The sequence below is a fragment of the Parasteatoda tepidariorum genome, chromosome X2 (genome assembly GCF_043381705.1).
Source record: "Parasteatoda tepidariorum isolate YZ-2023 chromosome X2, CAS_Ptep_4.0, whole genome shotgun sequence".
Classification (NCBI taxonomy): domain Eukaryota; kingdom Metazoa; phylum Arthropoda; class Arachnida; order Araneae; family Theridiidae; genus Parasteatoda; species Parasteatoda tepidariorum.
In genome coordinates, this window is record NC_092215.1 from 43,242,785 (window position 1) to 43,266,694 (window position 23,910).

At 29.5% G+C, this 23,910-nt stretch overlaps 1 protein-coding gene across 1 annotated transcript in view; it reads left to right on the plus strand.

Annotated features, from left to right (window-relative positions):
* The window catches only part of LOC110283119 (uncharacterized), a 298,424-nt gene extending 274,737 nt beyond the window's left edge, over positions 1-23,687 (plus strand). The window contains exons 3-7 of the mRNA XM_071188214.1: positions 5,319-5,404; positions 11,869-11,961; positions 12,053-12,112; positions 15,808-15,882; positions 22,268-23,687. Coding sequence (XP_071044315.1) covers positions 5,319-5,404; positions 11,869-11,961; positions 12,053-12,112; positions 15,808-15,882; positions 22,268-22,537 — 584 coding nt within the window. The 3' untranslated portion in view covers positions 22,538-23,687. The remainder of the gene's footprint in view (positions 1-5,318; positions 5,405-11,868; positions 11,962-12,052; positions 12,113-15,807; positions 15,883-22,267) is intronic.
* Positions 23,688-23,910: the final 223 nt, after the last annotated feature.

Below are 23,910 nucleotides of genomic sequence, written 5' to 3' on the forward strand. Positions count from 1 at the left end.
GATCTAGTTTTGTTTCTCACCTTTCTTTTTCCATTTTTCGTTGACAACTTTACGTTTTATAATTCAAATCACTTTTGTTTCTTCTTATTCATATCTGGCAAGTCTTGAAAATGGGCTCCTGTTTTTGACAGCTTAAAACAAGTTGACTATTATTTCTAATTTATATATTTTTGAAGAGAATGAAGTTTTAAATGAAGTAAGCAATATCTTACAGCTCCAGTTTCTTGAGATTATTTAATAAAAACTATAATTTTGAAAACCAGATTTTACGTTAAATTGTTACCATATGTCATTACGAAACAAGTACGGTAATTTCACAAATGTTTCTTTCTCCGATTAATGATAATTTCATTTTATGGAAAATTATTGCAAATCCTCATTTTATTCAGTAAGAGGCCCAGTCTTTTCCTAATGTCATTCTGTAAATTGTCACTGAGGTTTATATTTGTTTTTATTAAATATCACGTATAAAAGTACCGAAAATAGCTTCCACAAAGCACTGTTTCTATTGTTAAACAAATTGTTAACATTATTTTAAAATGACTGTGGCTTTGAACTGTAACTATGCAGCAAATACTAAGGAACATTTACAAATGTCTATAGTTTATTATTATTTTAAATGTAACACACTTACTATGAGAAAAGTTAAGTAGCAAAACTTTCGAAATAAACGGCTTATTTGTTGGCTTGTAAAAAAAATTGAGAAACTGTTTTAGTTAAGTTTCTTATATATCGCCTCTTTATTTTTGACAGAAGACATAGTTGAAGGGAAGGTTAAAAAAGAAATGAGCTTTCCAACTTCTATATATTCAAGAAGTTGACATCAAGAAGTTGAGAAGTTGAGTGAAAGAAAAAGTTATTAACATCAATAAAAATTCCCAATTTCTAAATTTGGAAGGGAAAAAAAACAACGGTAAATATACGGTTTGCTTCGTACGATTCTTTTAAATCTCATTATTTTTCGCAATTAGTAACCACCAGCCGATGGAGCTGCTGATTGAAAAGTGTAACTATAATGTTTTTGCTGCATGTTAGACCATTCCAACTGAAATCTGGGTGTCTGCTATTTTTGCCCTCAGACTATACAACTTCGTTGTAGCAAAGATAATTATTTTTTAAAAAAAACATTCCTTCATTTTTTTTTCAAAGTTTGCAGTGCCATCTCTTGACCAGCTGTGTAATCTTTAATAAAACTTGATGAGCATGACTTCCTAAGCTAAACACAAGAAAAAGAGCGTAATTTTCTTTTATTCTTTCAAATCAGTAGTTGTTTTCAAGATACCTAGACGTTTTTATACGAATTTTACAAAACAATTTCACACACATATGACCTGACACTTTTCAGCCATCAAGGTGCTTTTCAAACGATTTTCGTAACTCTTATTACGAAGATTTTATTCGATTGACGTGGATTTGTTTTTATTCTATTGATATGGTCTTGCTTTGCTAGAATTCTTGCACTAACTTCAATCTCAAAAGTTTACCTATCTGCAGCGCGCGATTCATTTTAATGTATCTACTATATAAATATTTATGAAAATGAGGTTTGCAGGAAACCGATTTTTAAATCTCTTCTGGCAATGTTGTTCTTCATGAATTTACATTACAGAAAATGCAAATCGATGAATCAAGCAAATAACGCGTAAGTGTATATATATTCTGAAACTATTATTTCAACCTGTATTGACATTTCTTTAGAGAAATGATATTTTTCGCCAAGCATTTTATTCTCTATTTTATTTTAGCAACGTTGTTCTCGTTTGAAATGCCTATGTATGCGTGTGTTTAAAATCAAAAGAAACAAATTTTAAAATTCAAGTAACAGATATATAATACTTGTATCCCATAGTAGCCATAAACAAAAAAATAATCACTATGCTTTTTCGACTTTTTTAATCTATTTTTCTATCGAATTTCAAAAAAAAAAAATTTTTAAACATTATTTAAAACAAAATGCTAATTAATTGAAACAACTCCAAATTTTTAATTAATAATGCAGTGAAAGTTAATTTAGACTAACAAGGTCACGTGGCGTTACTTAAATGCTTTAATGTTGTTTTTCAGCTTGTTTTCGGTGATACATTTTCGAAAAATACTGACTAAAAATAAGTTGAGTTCAAATACTACAATGAAATTACCACAAACGTTCATCAAAATATGCTAAATTAATAAAAAGGAAATAAATGAATAAAAATAAATTTTTGAATACTAAAGGTTGCCATCATGGCTCTTCCTTTTGGAGTTCGTCTATGTTTGGGAGTGCATATTTTGTGATCAAGGCAGAAAATGCACAAAGCCCATTGTACAGTTTTTGCATTGTTATTTTCAAGTAGTTTTCTGCTCATTTCCTTCCAATTTTCAAGTTAAAAATTTCATTATTATATTAAACTTCCTCTATATTTTATGATAGGACCATCCATAACCAATGGAAAAATCGTTAAACACTTATCATTACTTTATGCTAAGTATCATTAAAAGGCTGCCTTAATGAAAATTGAACACGCGTTATAGCATCAGAAATATAATAGTGAGCGAAGAGCTAGAGCCTCGTAAAACTGAATACCACCATACTGTTTTTTTTTCTCAGAACAGACTACTTACAAAATTTTTTTAACTATCTTTAGGAGTAAAAACAGGAGAATTATAGCAAATATACCTCTTAAAATCTATTTGATTTATTTTTCTATTCACTTTCTTGCTCACCATACTATTTTTTTTTGGAACGGACTACTTACAAAATTTGTTAACTATTTTTTGGAGTAAAAACAAGAGAGTGGTAATCTCTAAAGATCTATTTGATTTATTTTTCTCTTCACTTTCTTGTGCACTATACTGTTTTTTTTCCTCAGAATGGACTACTTACAAAATTTGTTAGCGATTTTATAGGAGTAAAAACAAGAGAGTGGTAACAAATATACATCTTAAAATCTATTTGATTTATTTTTTTGCTCACTTTCTCTCTCACCATACTGTTTTTTTGTTTTTCAGAACGAACTATTTGCAAATTTGTTTACTATTTTATAGAAATAAAAACAAGATAGTGGTAACAAATATACATCTTGAAATCTATTTGATTTATTTTTCTCCTCACTTTCTTGTGCACTATACTGTTTTTTTTTCCTCAGAATGGACTACTTACAAAATTTGTTAACGATTTTATAGGAGTAAAAACAAGAGAGTGGTAACAAATATACATCTTAAAATCCATTTGATTTATTTCTTTGCTCCCTTTCTCTCTCACCATACTGTTTTTTTGCTTTTCAGAACGAACTACTTACAAATTTGTTTACTATTTTATAGGAATAAAAATAAGATAGTGGTAACAAATATACATCTTAAAATCTATTTGATTTATTTTTCTCCTCACTTTCTTGTGCACTATACTGTTTTTTTTTCCTCAGAATGGACTACTTACAACATTTGTTAACGATTTTGTAGGAGTAAAAACAAGAGAGTGGTAACAAATATACATCTTAAAATCTATTTGATTTATTTTTTTGCTCACTTTCTCTCTCACCATTCTGTTTTTTTTGTTTTACAGAACGAACTACTTACAAATTTGTTTACTATTTTATAGGAATAGAAACAAGATAGTGGTAACAAATATACATCTTGAAATCTATTTGATTTATTTTTCTCCTCACTTTCTTGTGCACTATACTGTTTTTTTTTTCCTCAGAATGGACTACTTACAAAATTTTTTAACGATTTTATAGGAGTAAAAACAAGATAGTGGTAACAAATATACATCTTAAAATCTATTTGATTTATTTTTTGCTCACTTTCTCTCTCACCATACTGTTTCTTTGTTTTTCAGAACGAACTACTTACAAATTTGTTTACTATTTTATAGGAATAAAAACAAGATAGTGATAACAAATATACATCTTAAAATCTATTTGATTTATTTTTCTCCTCACTTTCTTGCTCACCATACTGTTTTTTTTTTCAGAACGGACTATTTACAAAATTTTTTACTATTTTATAGGAGTAAAAACAAAGGAGTGGTTACAAATATACCTCTTAAAATCCATTCGATTTTATTTTTCTCCTCACTTTCTTGTTCACTATACAGTTCTTTTCTTGTTTTTTTTTCAGAGCGGATTACTTACAAAATTCGTTTACTCTTTTATTGGAATAAAAACAAGATACGAGTGGTAACAGTTATATGTCTTAAAATCTATTTGATTGACTTTTCTCCTTACTTTCTTGTTACTTACTAGAGCATCAAAACATTGAAATAAACTGTATTTCCGTCAATAATTTTTAAAATTAGAGGATCAATATCTTGAGTAGTCTGTGAAAAAACCCTGTTGTGTGTCCCTCACCATGCAATAAAAAAGATCAAAATTGAGATTTTTAAGCATTTCTTTTTTTCAAAAGTCAATTATTATTACTTTCCTGAAATTTTATTTTAGCATTAACACTATTAGCGATTCAAAGAAGGCAGTTGTTAAGCTAAGGCTTTTCTGGAAATCTATCGTAAAGCACCTAAGTTGATTTTCAATTGTATGGCAGTGTAAATAATTAACCAATTAACGTGAAGGAATTTAAAGTGAATGTAAGTCGTGATCTGCGTTTAGAATTAAATAATGTGAAGCTGCTTAAGTGGTAGAAAATGATTATTCAGAGCGCTCTTCTATTATTCTTAATAATTTCATTAACAGCAGCTACGAATTCATAGGAAAGTGCTGACAGATCTAAAATTGATATCCCCCTTTTACCACACTTATACAGCGATTCGCACAACAATATTAGAATTCTTAGAAAGGCTTGAATTCCTCGCTCTCTTATATACCAGTTTTAATTTCCGTCGTTAATTTCAGAAATAATTACTTCAAATGCATTGCTTCTAGTTTACAACTGCTTTTCGGCTCTCATTAAATTGACAAATTTGCTTCATTTATTTGAATGAACATGTTCAATATTTTTAGGTTAATGGCTTCAATCAGTATTTTTGAAATGAATGCAGAAATTACTAATTAGTAAATAATATTTACAAGCTAAAAAAGAATATCTATGTTTGAATTTTTATATGAACTTCGAAAATCTTTGATCATGAGATTAAGTAAGAAAAAATAATGAAGACACAATAATGAAAAATAATGAATGCATTAGATAAATAGATTTCGTATGGGTTTAATTTGTTCTTAGTATATTGACGATACTGGCAATAATCTCAAATTTAATCTACAAATTAAATATTACATTAGTAGAATCTTTCCTATGCATATTCTTTTATTTATATAAAAAATGGTTTATTATTATATGTGTAAATGGTTTATTATTTCATATTTAATAAGTATTTTACTTTACAGCTTTGCTAGCATTTTGCCTGCTAATGGTTGTTTTATCCGGTACATGCATAATTTGTTCTATGATTATGCTTCTTGGACTATATAAGGTTAGTTATACAATTATTTACCCATATTGTCCTTAGATATACAGTGAAACTTTTAGGAAAGACCACCTCTATTTTCGACCATTTTTGGAAGGTACGAAATTTTTTCAATAGACTTAGTGTGGAAGATAACCTTTAAAAGAGACTATCAAAACCTCTCCCAGCGACCGGGAAAATCTCCGCACCAAATGTGGAAAAGGTCTACTAAGGAAACATGAAAAAATATCAAAATAAAAAATAACAAACCAAATAATTTGTTATCGTTACCCACCAATGCTATCATGTTCATGTTGATCAAAGAGTTTATCTGACATAACGAATAAAAAATATTTAAATATTAAATTGCGTTCCAAAACTCCTTTTTTAAGGACTTCTATAAGCTAGCAAATATCACTGATGTATGAGAAATATTTGAAGGGAAAAAAATTGTCAGCAGTCTCGCTTTTATTAATGGCGAGTTCTAAGCCAATGAAAAAATTCCATTTTTCATACAGCGCTACTGAAAGAACTAATCAAAAATTTAAAACTTATTTTTGAACCGGGGGATAAATTTGGCCCTTGCAGCCTTTGTCCAAATTTCAAAATGATAAAACAAACGTTTTTGAAGTTATAAAAGACACAGACATACTCTTCTTTTTATTATAGATGATATACGTACTTTTTTCTCATGTGTAAAGAACAATAAAAGATCCAAAGATTAGTTTACTTAGTTCTATGTTTACATAAAGTTAAAACAACATGAAAAAAACACAAGCAATGAGACATACAATCATTTAGATACTTTCGGAAGTGAAGTACCTTCTTCAACATCGTGACACAGACTTCAGTATCAAAAAACAGAAGTAATTCTCTGTTTTGACACTGAATGAATAGGCTTCATTATAATATCAAAAAAAATCTAAATTTAAAAAAATAAACGCAGTATTTTTTTCAATTTAAAAAGATTTTAAAAAAGAGGTGCACCAAAAGGTTCAGTTGTGTGATAAAATGAGTACATAACATCTGCTTAGCAGAAAACTGGCAGAGTAGGTCTCCACTCAGTTTAGTTTAGGTTAAATAAAAGTCTGAGAATCAGCTTCAACTTTCAATTCGTTTAATTCAAATTTAAAACATCATTTGTCATTATCTTGTACAAAATACTTGACTTTGAATCACTTTTTTTTAACGAATTTTATTTATTTATTTATTTTTCATATGCTTTCGATGATCTACCATTTCTTTTTTCTTCTTTTTCTACTGTTTCCTTCAGTTCTATTTTTTAAACTACTAATTTTCCTGCTTATTTTTTTTTTTTTTTTTGATTATCTTACTTATGATCTTCTACTTGGTATTTCATTTTTTCTCTGTTTTAACTTTTGCTTACCTTTTTTATTTCATTTTTTTTTGTTTTATTTATTTTATTTTTGAATAACTTTAATTGTATTCTATAGCATATTTCCCCTTTGACCTTATTTATTCTCCTTTCTCTATTCATTCATTCTTTTCTTCTTTTTTGAATTCTATAGACGTTTATGCATGTATGTTTTCGTTATTAAAGACATTTAATTATAGAAACTGTATATGGTTAGCATTCTATCGCTTCATATTTTAAAACTAATCATGATTCTCTACACTAACTGTTTAATAGTCTATTCTATAGTAAAAACCATTTTTCCATATAATACTGATATATTTTCCCCTTTATATGTCTCCCAGCTGTTTTTTAAACATAGAAAAAAGCTAAAAGCTCGTAAAAAAATACTTCAAAGAATATAAAAGTGTTGATAAAATCCCACGTGAGTTTACTACCATTTTTTTCTTTTCAACAGCTCTTATCTTGGCCAACATGTTAGGCAAAGTTATCGAGTAAAAACACGATTCCTCTTAGGTTCATTGAAGCAAGATTTTTTTCTTATTTATTATCTCAGAAAAGAGAAACAAATACGTTTTTTTTTTATATATTTACCGATGACCAAATTATTAGAAACACTATAAGATTCTATGCAAAATCTTAATTATCAGATGATACTATACAGCTCTATTGTTTTTACGCAACTGTAACCGGTTTGCGCTCCTGTATCAATTGGTTAACATTGTATAATGCAATACGCCAAAAACTAATACAAATAAGAAGCATATAAAAATTTCCTGAATAGAAACCCATTGCATATACAGTAGAGTCCCGATTATCCGAGCCCCGGTTATCCGAGTTTCCGCTTTAACCGAGCTATCAAATATTTCAAGGATTTTCTTTGTTCTAGTTTATTTTTAAAAAAACCGCTGAAAGATAAATCTGAATTTTATCTTCCAAACACTCAGAAAACCAAAATCCAACAACTTGGTCTGATGAAATCATCGTTAATATCGTCAATAATGATAATGAATCTAGCGAAGATGATGAAGATAGTGATTATTAAAATCAACATATAAAAATCTCTCATACAGATGGACTAAAAGCTATCGAATGTACTATTGAATATAAAGAACAACAAAAAGAGGCGACACCAGCCTTCCTGTTATCCCTAAAAAAGGCGAAATATTACTACAGAAAAGCGCCAAAGTTACGTAGACCGAAAAACGATTAAGGACTTTTTTTAAGTAAAAACTATTTAATTCTCCTAAAGTATGCTTTTTAAATGCTTTTAAGTAAGCTTTTTAATTATAATATGAATTGTATGTGGTATACTCGTATACATTTCGTATTTCTTAAATATATTACATATATACCTTCTCTTTTTCTTTCCGTTTTTATACTCTTCGCTTTAACCGAGTTTTTGAGTTATCCGAGTTTGTTACGGTCCCCATTAACTCGGATAATCGGGACTCTACTGTATGTTTAAATATAAAAGTATTACATATAAATTCGTGCAAATCATGTAATTATTAAAAAAAACTACGCTGTCTCTAATAATTTGATCTAATTATTATAATATACTAATATAATGCTTGATATTACAAATATTCGAATTTATACAATATATCGTCTGATTTAGCCTATCGTCGAATTTATATTATAGATCGTCGAATTTACCATCAATTTAATCAATTGATGCACGAACGTTGACAAGTCCAAACCGGTTTCAGTTGCGCAAAAACAATAAAGCTGTGTAGTATCACTTGATAATTGAGATTTCACATAGAATCTTATAGTGCGTCTAATAAATTGGCCACGGACTGTAGGTTTATTCAAAATTAATTTAAACCATTAAAATAACATTCATTCCAGTAGAAATTACGGTTTAAAGTAGGGTGCACCATCCATAAAATCCATTTTTATTGCAAAATATAATACCGTAACCATAATTTGATCCAGAATTATTTATACTATAAAGAAGTTGGCAGCAATTCTAGTAAGCATTTTTATCTTAAAATAAAAAACGCTTAATTGCTATAAATTGCTGCTCAAAATTGTAAAAAAAAATTTGTGACAAGCTGTGAATATGAAAAATCGTGCCAGCATACAAGAAAGCATGTCATCTATTTTATGTTAATTAAAATTAAATTTTTTATCATCATTAATTCACAATGAAAGTTTCAAGATTTATAGAATTCCACTAAGCTTTTATAAGCGTTAGTAAACGACTCAAATTAATTTTTAATGTTACGTAAATAAATGACGTAAAAAAAACTGCTTTTAAATCTGATCTGTTAGACTTTTAAAAAAAAAGGTTTACTTATTTTAAAGCATCTTAAGTGATTGCGCCGAATTTGATAGAAATTTTTTTTGTATTTTCATTTCTCAAATTTCCTCCCTTTTTTAGCATTTTCTACCCTAATAATTTATTTTCAAACTTGTATTTACTATAAGTAGGATTTAAAAATTCTTTTATATGATAAGAATGGAGTAGTTCTCTACACTGACGATTCTTTTACTAGATTCTCATAGATTTTAGCAACCTACTTAATTGAGAAGGCTAAAAAGACTTTCTTGCAAAAGTAAAAATTTTGATTACCTTGACATTGTAAAAAAATCAAATAAGCATTAATCAATTTGTTAGAAGTGAAAATTAAATTTAAATTAAATTTTCGACGTAATAAAATATATGCGTATCATATTTTGTATCAAGTAGTCTCAAATATATGTGAACTTGAAATTAAGAACTGATTAGTTAGTTTATTTTTTTTAAATTTGACAAATTAATTAAGAACTGATTAATTAATTTTCACGAAAATGTAATCAGGATGATTAAATTCGACATCTCATCGAATTGTCTTTTTTAGTGTAATAATAAATTAGGATTGTAATAAATTGTTCCCTGTTAATTAAATTTATGGGAATAATTCACACCGAGAAAAAAAATTGTACGCTCAAAACTACCAGAATATAGTAAATTTACCGCTTTTCTGAGTGTATCGGAGCATCAGATAGCACAGTAATTGGTAAATATTTTGGCAAAATTAACAATGAAATATGGTTTTATAAAATACGATAAAATTTGGTAATTTTATCATGATACTTTAGAGCATGGCATAAAAACAATTAATTCGGTCACATTTACTTGTCAGTTTTGTATTTTTACTAAATGTGTGCCATTCAGAACTATAATTGTGAAAACCAGACTCTTCAGAAAACCGTAAGTATATAAACAGAAAAATTACCAAATGAATAATTTAAACATCGTAAATTTTGGTTTTATTAACCAGAATTATAATTTTCTTACCAGAAATGTTATAGCCCTTCAGTGCGATAATTTTACCAGAACTTTATTCTCCGTATAAGTTTTGAATGCGTTGAAATAGTTTTCGCATTACAGTTACACGAAAACCAGCTCATGTATCGGGTTTGTAATATAACTAAGTTCCATTTAGATCTGTTAACTTAAATCATAGATTTTCATTAAATCAAGCTTTTATCTCCTTAAATAGTCATTAAATCAAGTAAACTATTTATTATAATTCTGAATAATTTATTTATGTTAATTGTTTACCCCATGGTTAATAGCTATTTAATACAATAAATTATTTGTTGTCTATAATAGTTATTTTATAAAGTTAATCCTTTGCCACCATACCATGTATTATATTTCTATTTTTAATGTATTTTATTAAAAATAAATAATCTATCTATCTATCTATCTATCTATCTATCTATCTATATATCTATCTATCTATCTATCNAATAAGAAAAGAAATTCGCCAAATTAACTGTGATAGATTTTTTCCTTTCCAGCAGAATATTATCATTCAAAAATATATGACTTATTTTCTTCAAAAATTTAAAATAAATAAATCTCTTAGGTAACGAAATAATAGGCAATGCCAGAGAGACATCTATTTGTATGCGTTTGGACAAAATTCAACGCAATGACAAATCATTCTTACCATAGAACATTGATTGAATTATTACAATTAATAACTACGAGGGAAATATAGGACACGCCTTCGTGTAAAGATATTGATAGAGTCGATCTCGTCCTCAAGAGTCGAAAAAGGGAGCCGCACCCAGGACCGTCTTAATAGCAATGCAGGGCCCCCGGGCAAAAAAATATTTTGGATCCCTATAACATATCATAATGTTTAAAAACGAACTAAAAAACTTCACATATATGAAATAAATCCTTTTTAAGATATGATGCAATAATTTTAACAAATTTAAGCACATTTTGATTACCCTAAAAACTCAAAATAAAAGCATTTTTTAACTATGTATAATTTGGAAAAAAAAATTTATGCTACCCAGTTGGAATCCTCAAATAATAAAATAATTTTCAACATTCGATGTTCGACATTCCCTCCCTCCTACTCAGAACTCAAAGAAAAATAAGTTTCAATTTCTCCTTCACTCTCGGTGTTAATTTATGATTCCTCTTAAAAAAGAAACAAAAACAACTTTCATTTGATGTTGTGATTTTCATAATGTGTTTTGGAATCGAAGAAACAAAATTTTTTTCCTATCAAGTTTCATCTCTGATGTTGCGGTTTTCAAAATATCTTCTTGGACTAATTCAAACTTTTTCATGCATCCTTTGTGTTAATTTTTTTTTACAATTCTCATAAAACAATTTCTTGAATTTTTATTGATTTTGTTATGTTAGTTTCTTTGTTACAAAACTTCATCCTAATTAACTATTCTAATCGAAATATTTTTTCACACTTTTAAAAGCCACATCCTGTTCTTAAATCTATTTTTGGCTCAAGTATGAATTTAATTAAAAGCAGGACATTTTTCCCTTTGCTCTGTGTGGGAAACGCTCGATCTATTTCTTAAACCAATAACAACTACTAAGATTTTCCTCTTTCCCTAAATTAAGACATTTTACGAATTTTACTTTGCAAGGTTTTCCCTAACATATAACCAAGGAGCGCAACTTTTCGTGCTCTCTTTTACGTATTTTCATGACTGCTTCTATCCCGGACCTTCCCGGCCTAAGACCTGTTTTAATCCTTCCACTCGGCAACGACGTTATATATATATCAATATATATATATATATATATATTGTCTAAGCAATGATTGAATAGATTTTAATGAAATACATCTCTAATTAGAACAATAGGTTTCTTCTATTGCCTTGGACAGTTGCAGTAGCTATGACAACATTGATAGATGTGATGGTTTCTTTTTATCTCATTCGAGACGCTGTAAGTATTTTATTATACTCATTAATTATGAACATCAATACTATTATTTGAAATTACTAATTTGTATCAATGACAAACATTTTGTTTTCAGATCACAGAACCTTTTCTTGCAGTTGTTTTCGTCACTGATGTTCTAATTTGTGCTGTCAACGTAAGATTTTATTTTTATGCTTTTTGCAAAATCAATATTTTTTCTTTTCGTTATACTGATAAAAATACTGAAATTTTTACTTTAATTTTATATTTAGTAAGTATTTAGTTTTCATTGAAATCTAAAAGACTTCGACAGCGTTTAGCAATAAAAGGTATGTCTTCATAATATTAATACATTTTAGTTGATATCGAAGCCTTTAATCAAAATACATATGCTTCTGAAAAAATGTAAGTATTTATTTCATATTATCGAAATGCTTTGTGTCCATTCTGTACGTTATCTTTAATAAAGAAGTAATAATTAAAGCTGGAATAATTTTCTAAAAATTAAGCTGCTTCTCTAAATAGCGTAACTGCCATGCTGTTGTTGTCGGTCATTAAGGCAGAGGAGGGGAATGATTGTTCTTGTTTTCCAGTGGCCAAGTATCTATGGCCAAGTATTCTACTTCTGCCATACCTATGCTTCACACCCTTTTATAGAGCGGACCTATTCATACATCCATTCATTCATCCACAGAGCGTAGTTTTGACCTGAACCAGAGAACGATCAATCTCAGTACCCCCAGAAGTATAATTTGTTATGGGAAAGTGGAGGACTTCGCGACCCGACAGATTTAACGTGCACCAGTCACCATTTACCACGCGGGGAGTGTTCGGCCGGCTGGATTTGAGCTCCCATTCTTACGAACGTGAGTCCAGCGGCGTAACTGCCATAAAATTTGAAAATGCCGTTAAAATCCTGTTATTAATAACTCATAGTGAAGAGTGAAAAAAATCTTTATATATAGAATATATGAAATGAAGTATATACATAATTCCAAAACATAACACCGCTAAAGGGAAAATGTAAATCAAAACGACAGCATAGTAATGTTCCGTCAGTACTTTCCATTTTTGTGAAATATTTTTATGCTGGTTGTCAAATAAAATATATATAACTATATTCATAAAACATTCCGTTTTACTTCTGTAAAATAGATGCCTCTTTGTAAAAGTTAATTTTCACTGTAATTTTTTACTAAATGTGAAGAATATTTCTTTTCCACAATTTCTCAGGGCTGTCCCTTATTTTACTGTTCCTTGCTATAAATAAATCAAATAATGTTATCCAGGTGAAATATTTAGGTGAAATATTTGAGCAAAAAAATCTGCAGATAGGTAAAAAATAATTTTCGTAGTTACTGTATCTCCTACTATATGTTCATTTATTGATTTAGATTTAATAATCCATTTAAGGGCTACTTGAAAAAATTGTTATTATGCCTAACTACACTGAGAAAAAAAATTATGATAGAAACTACCAGAATCTAAAAAAATCTTCCGTGTTTCTAGCTCTATGAAGCTTGGTACTTTTGTACCGAAGTGCTTTGGTAATGATTTTGGCAAAGTTAAGAATTAAATATGGTTTTATTATCTGTGATAAAATTTTATCATTAAACCCTTGTATGGCATAAAAAACATTTATTTAGTTATGTATATTTTACTAAATTTATGGTAAAAAGAATTATAATTATAAAACTCGGAATTTCCGATTAACGGTTACCATATGAGGGGAAAAATAATCAAATGAATGGTTCAAATACCGTATTTTTTTTTACATTTTTGTACAGAATTGTAGTTATTTAAATCATTACTATAAAGTACGGTAATTTAACCAATTTTTCTTCTCCATAGACAAAATACAATTTTTTTCAGATTTTATCAGTTCTGTCACTTTCATAAGCATTTTCAAAAGTACCCTTTACATAAATTAATATAAAAATTGGTTTCTTAATAATAATTGGTAATATTTTGCTTTTTATTTTCAAATTTCTCACCATTTTCTTTATAACCAGAAATAAAAACAAATTATAAAATTTTATACACATAACGTGCTTTAAAATTCTTCTTTTAAATAACTATGATCTGAATACAAAGACCATGGTATTTTTTTACTTTGACTTTAAACATTTATTTTAAAAGCTCAAAACTGACAGAATATCAATAAGGCATTTTGTATTCATACCAAGCAAATTTTATTTCTCTCAAGAATTAAATTACCATTTTCTTTTCAAAAAAAGATATTAACCTCTTCGGGAATAGATTTAAATACGCGATAGGATAATTTCAAAAAACGCAATACTCAAATAGAGCTTATATTACTTTATATAAGCTGAACTGTATTTTTCTTAAAAATGCCAAATAATTATAGACTTGAACATATAGTTGTATTAACCTTATCAAGATCAACCCTATCAAGCCGAAGTATAGTTTTTTATTTTTTTAAGAAAAACTGTTCTAAACTTGGACATATTAGAGAAGAGATAGCTAATCTATTGTTCAGGCTCTGAAAAATTGTTCTAAGATAAACTTGTGGAAGAGTTACTATTTTGGCGAAAAATGTCTAGCTGGTGTACACATTATACAGCAATATTTTTTAGAGGACCTGAAGATATTCTCTCTATTTTTATTTTGAATGCTTTCCTAATTTTGTAATGGATTGTAAAATATTAGTTTTCGAATACATAAATCAAGATCTTATTAAGCCGAAGTATAGTTTTTTTCTGTTTTTAAACTGTTCCAAACTTTGAAGAATACATTAGGGTAGAGATAGCTAGACCATTGTTCAGGCTGCGAAAAATTGTTCAAAGAAAAACTTGTAGAAGGGTTACCTTTTTGGCGAAAAATGTCCAGCTGACGTTCACATTATACAGCAATCTTTTTTAGAGTACCTGAAGATATTCTCCTTATTTTTATTTTGAATGCTTTCCCAATTTTATTAGGGATTGTAAAATATTAGTTTCCGTATAAACTACTTTTAATTGCTTAATCATAAAAGCCAATAATATTAAATAAATATGATTTTACCAAATAATGAAATAAAAATTAGAATTTTTTGTATCGAAGATACATTTAAAAGTATGTAAAATGTAAAGAAAAATTAATAATGCAATTTGTTATTAAAAAGAACCATTTACTTTACAGAAAATATTAACTTTTTATTAGTATGAGGAAGAAGTATTAATCCAAGTTCGGTTCAATGGGTTAGATTGTCTGGGAGCTAAAGATGCACAATTTACCTTGTCTGGGAAAAGATGCACAACTCTGAACACATTGTCCTCATCACGAAATTGTGGAAGCTAACCTCCATGACCCCTTGGTCAGCAACTAGCTGTTGTGGGAATGCTTTACTTTTATCTCTTATCATAAATCCATATTTTATTGCAAATTTTCCCAATATCATTACCTCAACGTAGATTTAAATATTTTTTGACGTAATTAAATAATTCACCTTCTACTTTTCTACCTTTATCACTTATTTTGAATCATTTTATTGCAAATTTTCCCAAAATCATTACCTCAGTGTATATTTAAGTATTTTTGGCGTAATTAAATAATTCACCTTCTACTTTTATCAATTATTATAAATCCATATTTTATTGAATATTTTCTCAAAATCATTACCTCAGTGTAGATTTAAATATTTTTTTACGTAATTAACTAATTCACCTTCTACTTTTCTACTTTTATCACTTATTATAAATCCATATTTTATTGCAAATTTTCCAAAAATCATTACCTCAGTGTAGATTTAAATACTTTTTGACGAAATTAAGTAATTCACCTTCCATTCTTATGAAAAATTGCTGGTTGTACTACGTTATCTCTTGAAATATTTAACGGACAATCTTATTTATTTATTTTTATTATTAGGTATATGCTCTTCTTTGTGTTCTGTCTCAGTACCAAGAATACAAACTTGGATTGGGAAGGAACAATGCTGCACAGGTGAGTAATCTCGCAATATTCCGTTGCATCTGAATCATTTACCGATCACTATTTATTATTTAGAAATTCAACTGAAATCTAGAATCACCTTATAGCAAACTTTTCTGTAAAGGTCAGTGAGGTTAAACATTAAGGGACACGATATTGAAAGATGATTATTATAAATGCCTTTTACTTTCAGCCGGTAGCTGAGAGTAAAAGGCATTTATAATAATCACCTTTCGCCGGTAGCTGAGTGGTAGAGCTTCGCGCTCCCGTGCAACTGGTCCTGGGTTCGATCCTCGGGCCGGGCAAGGTTGACTCATCCTTTCATCCCTTCAGCAGTTCGATAAATGAGTACCAAGCATGCTTGGGAACTAAACACTGAGGGTTCAGCATTCAGTTGACCACCTGACCGGCACATCTGCTCCTGCACCCCATAGCCCAAGGTCAAGAAAACTGAGATGGGCACGTAGGCCTTGGCCCTACTGTCGCGCCACTGAGTTTCGTTTTAATTTCAAGCGGTTTTTGATATTTTTAATTCTCGTGTCCGCCATGATTGACTGCGAGAACCGTTCTTCATATTTTATAATCGTTATATACTTTATAAAAACTTAATAATATATATATATATAATGATAGANATTTGGAATTTACTTTATATATATATATTATATTGTAGTTATTGCTAAATCCCGTCTTCGTCTTAAAATCGCGAAGTCTAATACGATATACTGGTGCTTAAACAGTAGTTTTGCTTTAATTGAAAGCGAAAATGCTTCGCTAATTTTATACATTAATGGAGATTTATCCTGAACTTGTTCAATGCTCATAGAGAAATCAACTTACGATGAATCTTCTTCGATTTACTGTTTTGTGAAAATATTGTACGAATTAAATGGAATCCGTTTTACCTCACCATAAAATGATCGACAATTTATACGATGGAAAGAAACTAGAGTGCGGATTACAGTTTGTGTTTTGAATCGATTAAGTGATTTATGCAAAACAGGAAGTGGATATTTTCTCTTCCCACCTCTTATGTTGTGATTTTTCGAAGAGATATTTTATTTGGGAAATGCGTGTCGATTTAGGAACGGTCTTCTTCAATGTGTTTTAGATTGTGATTGACGATGCATTTAAAGAAAATATTCTTTTTCTTCACTTTTTGTCGCTGCGTAGGACTTAAGGAGTGTAAATGATCATACGGGGTGATAATGATAAGATAATTTGACGTGAAAATATTTCAATTCAATCTACATGTGAGACATTATTTTATTCATTTAAGAATTTTTTTTTCTTTACTTTAGCATGAATAAGGATTTTTCTGGTTATTTTTTTATCTGATTATTGATTTCTTCTATTATTGAATTTGATTTTATTTTGCTGTTTTTGATTTCAGAGAATTTTTTCAAAGGGAAAGGGGCGAAGTTTTTTTAGAAAATTTGAACAGTTTAAAACTTTTGCCAACAGAAACTTTTTTTTAAAATTTGTCACATAAATTGGGAAATTAAATGAAGTAAGCTTATCCTAATATTGTAGGCAATAATGCTTTCAATGATAGAAACTTGTTAAACCAGCATTGTCTAAAACTAACTTGTCTAAGAAACTTGAAACTCAAATTGCTAATTATGATGAAGCTGTTAAAAAGGTCAAACTCTTTCAAGAAGTTGAAATTTCAACTGGCATTTTGAAATCTGATAAACAATCAACAGATAGGTTAGAGCTTTCCCTTGAGATAAAAACGTTGAAAGAAGAATTGTCTTCTTTAAAGAACAAAAGTTCATTGAAGAAAAAATTTTACTCCGATTCCGGATTTTTTAAGCATCAACATCATAAGAATTTTCAAACTCGCATGCATTTTCACAATAATAATAAATATGATAATCGATGCAAAAGTAATAACAGTTACAGATATGAACTTACCAATAATAATAGACAAAAATAATGTGCTTTTTGTTTAAAATGTAATCATTTTTATAAAGAATGTCTTATCAAGTATATTTGTATATGTTCAAGTACACGTACTTGTGGCGAAACTACCACTATAAATATTAAATACCAATCACTTGCATATAAGACATGTTAACTTGATTCGCTCAGGAGGTACCTTTTGATAGATGAAGGTTGACATGGTCGATAATAAAATCCCCTTCAATGGTGACCCGGACGTGATATGAACTTGCCAACAATGATGGATGGTCCACATTAAACAGTTGATTTGCTTAAAACTATACTGCTCAAAGAAAAAACATCCAATGATGAAAATGAAGTCTTCCGTTCAATAAACAATATGAAGGGAAAAATAATGAGCGAAATGCTGTAAAAAATAGAAGAAAAAAAATATGAGCAAAATGCTATGAGCAAAAAATGAAGAAAAAATTTATTGAGCAAAAATTATATAAAAATAAATAAACAGCATTAATCAACTAATGGTATTTGCTCATCGAATTCTATGAAAGATAAATTCGAAGGGGAGTAACGTTGCGTAACTACCACTAAAAATATTAAATACCAATTCCCTAATGTATAAGATATGCTAACTTGATTCCGTCAAGAGATACCTTTTGATAGATGAAGGTTGACATGGTCGACAATAAAATCCCCTACGCCACATACTAAATCCTATCAAAGATAATACATATTAGGTTTATGAACCAGAATTTAATAACGATTTCATTCAAACATTCCCATCTCTTTATCAGTTTAAAAAAAGATTGAAACTTCGTTGTTTAGTAAACACTCTACCAAATTCAATTTTTATATTTTTATGGAAAAATTTTCTGACTCAAATGTGCGTCTAAACAAAAGTCAGACTGTTGGTAAATTGTTTCACCCTTCTTGGGTTCAAAATAAAGATTCAACTAAGGTAGAAGTTTCTGAACTGGTGAATTTAATTCAAGCTTGTCAGGAAATTTTAAATAAGCTTAAAAACAAACTTAAGCCTGAATATTTTCCTCTATATCAACTTGAAACTTCAGAACAAAATATTATTCACTTAATATTATTGAGAAATTATGCAAATTTCTTAAATATTAAGTACTTAAGGCCATAGAGATTAAATTATACCTAATGTATCCTTAAGTCATAACATTTCCTTTCCTAATACCCAAGTCATTAGAAAGTTAAGTTAAAAGACCGTTAAATGAAATGAAAGCAGCTAATATAACTGAAAATCTAATAGTGAATAATCATGTCCTCTTGTTTTAGTTTAAGAAAAGGATACCAATGCCGATGGTAAGCCAAAACATAGGTCTGCATTGGACCTTAGATTATTCAATAAAGCTATTAAATGTTCGGCCTACCCACCTCTGAAGTTTTCTACAATCTATAACCTATGTAACTTTAAATATTTCAGCTCACAGGACTTACTTAGGGTGGATTAGCAAATCAAATAGCCTACTTAGAGATCTATAGCTTATAATTGCATTTACCACTCCTTTTGTCTCATTTAAAACTAGAAGACTAGTCTTCGGATTTAAAACAGCATTTCAACCTTTCATGAATTCTCTCTTAGATGAACTAAACTTCACATCTCAGGAATATTTTCCAGTTAAAGTGATTTAGTCATTGAAGCAAATAGCTTTGAAGAAACAATTGAAAAATTGACTAAGCTTCTTGCGTTTTAGCTCAATACAATATTACCCTTTCTCCCGAAAAAAACTTTAATTTCAACAAGAGTAGTATAGACCTCTTTAGGTTTCCATATTGAAGCCCTAGATATGACCCAAATTAAATCAAATCTTGTTAAATAACTTATTTTCCTATTTCAAAATATAAACAACTTCAATAATTTGTAGGTGTTTGTGGCTACTACCGCCATCTAATTCCTTGTTACGCAACCTTTATTCAACCGTTAATAAATTTAACCACTTCAAAACCAACATTTGATAGGACTGAAACTCCTCCAAATTTTTTCAAAAAACTAAGAACAATTTTCTTTAATCATTCTCTTGGACGCTTTCCTCATTAGGATAAATATTTTTGCCTTAATACTGACGCTTCAATCCATGGGATTTCTGCTATTGTATTCCAAAAATTTGATAAAAATTTATTGCCTATTTCTTACTTTAGTGAAAGCTTAAAGTCATCAGAAAAATGATACCAAGCTCTTAAGTTAGAACTTTTAGCCTTGTATAAAAGTGTTTAGCATTTAAACATTATTTGCACAATCATAAATTTGCAGAGTTGACTAATACCAAACCTATAACTAAATATAAACATACAGTTAGATCAACTGATGTAACTACTCTTTGGTTAATGATTTTCAGTGAATACTCAATTAAATTTGTTCACATTGCTGGAAAAACAAAATATTTCAGAAGATTTTCGGTCTGGACGGTAAAAAAAACCCACCTGCCTTTATGTTAAAAACAAACCCAGAACTTGTTAGCTTAAAGAATGAAATATTACCCTCTCATACAAATACTAGTTCTCAAGCCCAGAAACTTTTCTAATATGCCATAATTCACTGTCTATAGATTCCTTGAAAACAATAATACCTTTCTGGAACTACAGGTAAATGATCAAGCCCTTTCAAAAATAATTGATTATTTAATCCTGAAAAAATCAGTAAAAGGTATCAAAATTTTTATATAGATCCTCGAAATAGACTTTATTGTTATAAGGATGGGTACAATCGAAATAGGATAATATTTATACCTGTCTTTTTGAAATCTAAACTACTTACTTACTTAAAGTTCATGATCATTTTATAAATACAATTAAGACTTATGATTTTCTTCGACAGAGATACTTCTGGAGGAGTATCTTTACAGATACTGTTAGTTTCGAGTATTCTTGTCATATATGCATTAATGGTGAAAATCATACTTGCCTTCACACCCTCTACAACCAACTCTTATTTCAATTCCTCCTGGAGAGTTGATATCTATGGACATTTTACGACCTTCAACAAATAATCAATATATTCTAACCGTTATTGATCCATTTTCTACTCATCACTTGTTACGACCTCTATTGCTACTGATCCTCTAACACTAAATCACTACTTATGCTGTAACTGATTACCTATTTCCATATATTTCTGTGTTTGGTTGACCAAGTTGTAGACTAAAAGATTTGGAGCTCAATTTACCGTTGAGGTATTTGATTTTAGGAGTTAAACTCATTCATATATCTATAGGACATACACAAGCTAATTCGAAATCTGAGAGAATTAGCACCTCAATTAATTCTATGATTAACTGTTTACTGCGATAGATTTCATTATTTAAGGATGTAAAAGCTTCTTGGTAGCTTCTAGGATTTAGAAGCTTCTTGGAGAATAAAAACATCCAGTCTATTCGTGGCCTTACGGAGAAAAGATCAAAACAACCAGAATATGGCAAAATTTGCCGCGTTTATGACCCTAAGGCAGTGTTTTCCAAACTTATGACTTTTGTGTACCCTTTCTAAATGCTTCGTATCGTTGTGTACCACTAATAAAAAATGAATGTATTTTTTAAAAATATGTTGTTTTTTTTGGTACAAATTTTTGTTAATAAGTTTATTTGCATCAGTGAGAAGGATGATATTGTTATTGTTGTGATAAAAAAAAATGCACAAAAGTAAAAAATCACAACTGGCTGTTGACGCCACTAATTACTAACTGTTAACTCCGCGAAAAATAGCCGGCAGAAAAATACGTAATCGTAAGTTTTCATGGATAGCTTTGCTTTTAAATAAAAAATTTTGAAATTTTCGTTTGTTGCAAGATATTTCGCTTAAGAACGCGTACCACCAATTAACTGTTCCCGTACCCCTGGGGGTACGAGTACCATACTTTAGGAAACACTGCCCTATGGGAACACAGAAAATCCATGTAATTTTCCCCCAAATGCTTTTAGTTATGAATTTCGTAAAATTAACTAAAATATTGTTTTATAGTATGTAATAAAAATTTATGATGCCTTAAAGCACATACAAACCATTTCTTCTGTTAAATTTACTTTTCAGTTCTGTACTTTTAGTTAAATGTGTGGTAATAAGAACTATAATTTTCGGCAAACCGTTACCATATAAGCAGAGACATTAGTAAATTTATGATTTAATTAACGTATATTTCGGATTTATTAACCGGAATTAAGAGGGTCTTTTTTACCAGAAATTTCTCTACCATACAGAACGGTAATTTTTGCAAGAATTTTTTTTTCGTGCATCTCTCATCATTGCCAACAATGTGTTTTGAAGAGAATTTGTACTTGAATCTTCTTGGTAATCAAATAAAATGTCTTTTCTATAGTTCGTTGTTATAGTTAAAATGTCTTTTCTATAGTTCGAAGGATAAGAAATCAATATCAAATCGAAAACCAATCCCTTGGGACCTCACTTCGTTGAAATTAATCAATATTTGCTCATATATTTCTTTTATTTTATGAAATAATTAAAATAACTGCTTTTACAGCCTCGTGATCTGGAAGCGGCAGCTCCACAACCACGCAAACCACAGGTTACAAGTTCGATTACTGATGATGTTTCAACTACTGCTCTATTGCCACCCTCTTCTACTTCACCAATGAAAGCTGGACCGGTCATCATAACTCAAAAGTTTATCAGTACTGAGTTGACCACGATATCAGAAGAAGTTCATTCCGTCAGTCCATCATCACCAAAAGAACTCTGCACATCTTTCATCGACAGTAAAGCGACAGATGCTCTTCAAAGTGAGATATAAAAATACCCAAAAGGAATCTCCTAATTTCATTAAATGATATTCTTTTTAGTTTAATTCCAAATACGAGCTGAAAAACTTTTATTTATTACAATCAAAATTTGATCTTACTTGTTTCTATCAGAGAATGTGTTTTCGTAAAGGCCAATGTTAAGCTTATTTACTTGGTTAACTTACCAGAATAAATTTTCACATAAAAATTAACATTTGATGCCGATTTATGTTCTTTAATTTATCTGATAGAGCATTTTCACTCTTATAACTGGATCTTGATGGGGAACAACACAGTCAAATTTGAGAAAAACGGAGGAAATTTTTTGGCATTTTTTTATTGTTTATCGTTTTAAGATTATTATACCAAGGTAATAAATTGAACTTCGTAAAAATTTGAAAGTTGCAACAATATATACTTATAGAACAAGCGACGCAGAAAGCGCTATGACATACATGACCAAGTGTTGTTGTTGTTCATTTGCGTTGCACTAGAGTTACTCAATGGGCTATTGGCGACGGTTTGGGAAATATCCCTGAGGATGATCCAAACACATGACATTTCAATTTTGATCCTCTTCAGAGGAGATGGCAGCCCCGCTTCGGTAACCCGACGACCTGCATGCGCAGTCGGGAACTTTAAGGTAGAACAGTTTAACTAGGACCAATACCGCACACCCTCGGTCCCTGTGCAGACTGATCCAAGTGGTCACTTACCCGCATACGACTGCAACCAGTGATGCTTGACTTCGGTAATCTGCTGGGAACCGTGTCTTAACGATAAGTCCACTGCGGGGCACATGAACAAGTGAATTTGGTGTAATGTTTGAACACTCCTATCAAAAAGTTTTAGTAAAATACTATCATTTTAACTATTTAATTGAAATAATTTGTTTAAATTATGCAAGAAAAATGAATTAATGGTACTTTCAATATGAATAGTTGCAACTAATTTAGCTGTAATATTTCAAATAAAGGTGGCAAAAGTTTATTGACAGTTTTGGAACAATTATAAATACATGTAGGCCTAGCAGCCAAAGAATTTGCGCAAAATAAAGATAACTGCAAAATTTCGACACCTACTCTGAAAACATATGATGTGTCAGAGGAGGGAAAATCGACAAGAAAAAGGGGTAAACCTAACACTTGAAACTGCTGAAAATGATGAAGAAGAAAATCTTATGGATCTGGTATGATGCATTATAATTTGTTGTAAAATTCCATATATTTATATGGATTTCTAATCATAAAACTTTGAACGTAATTCACTCAAAACTCTGTTTCCTTTACTTGCTGTATCTCTAAACAGTGCAAATATCAACCAATTTACTTTAAATTTTGACATCATGTTCACAATAAATATAGCTTTCGTTGGATGCAAGGAT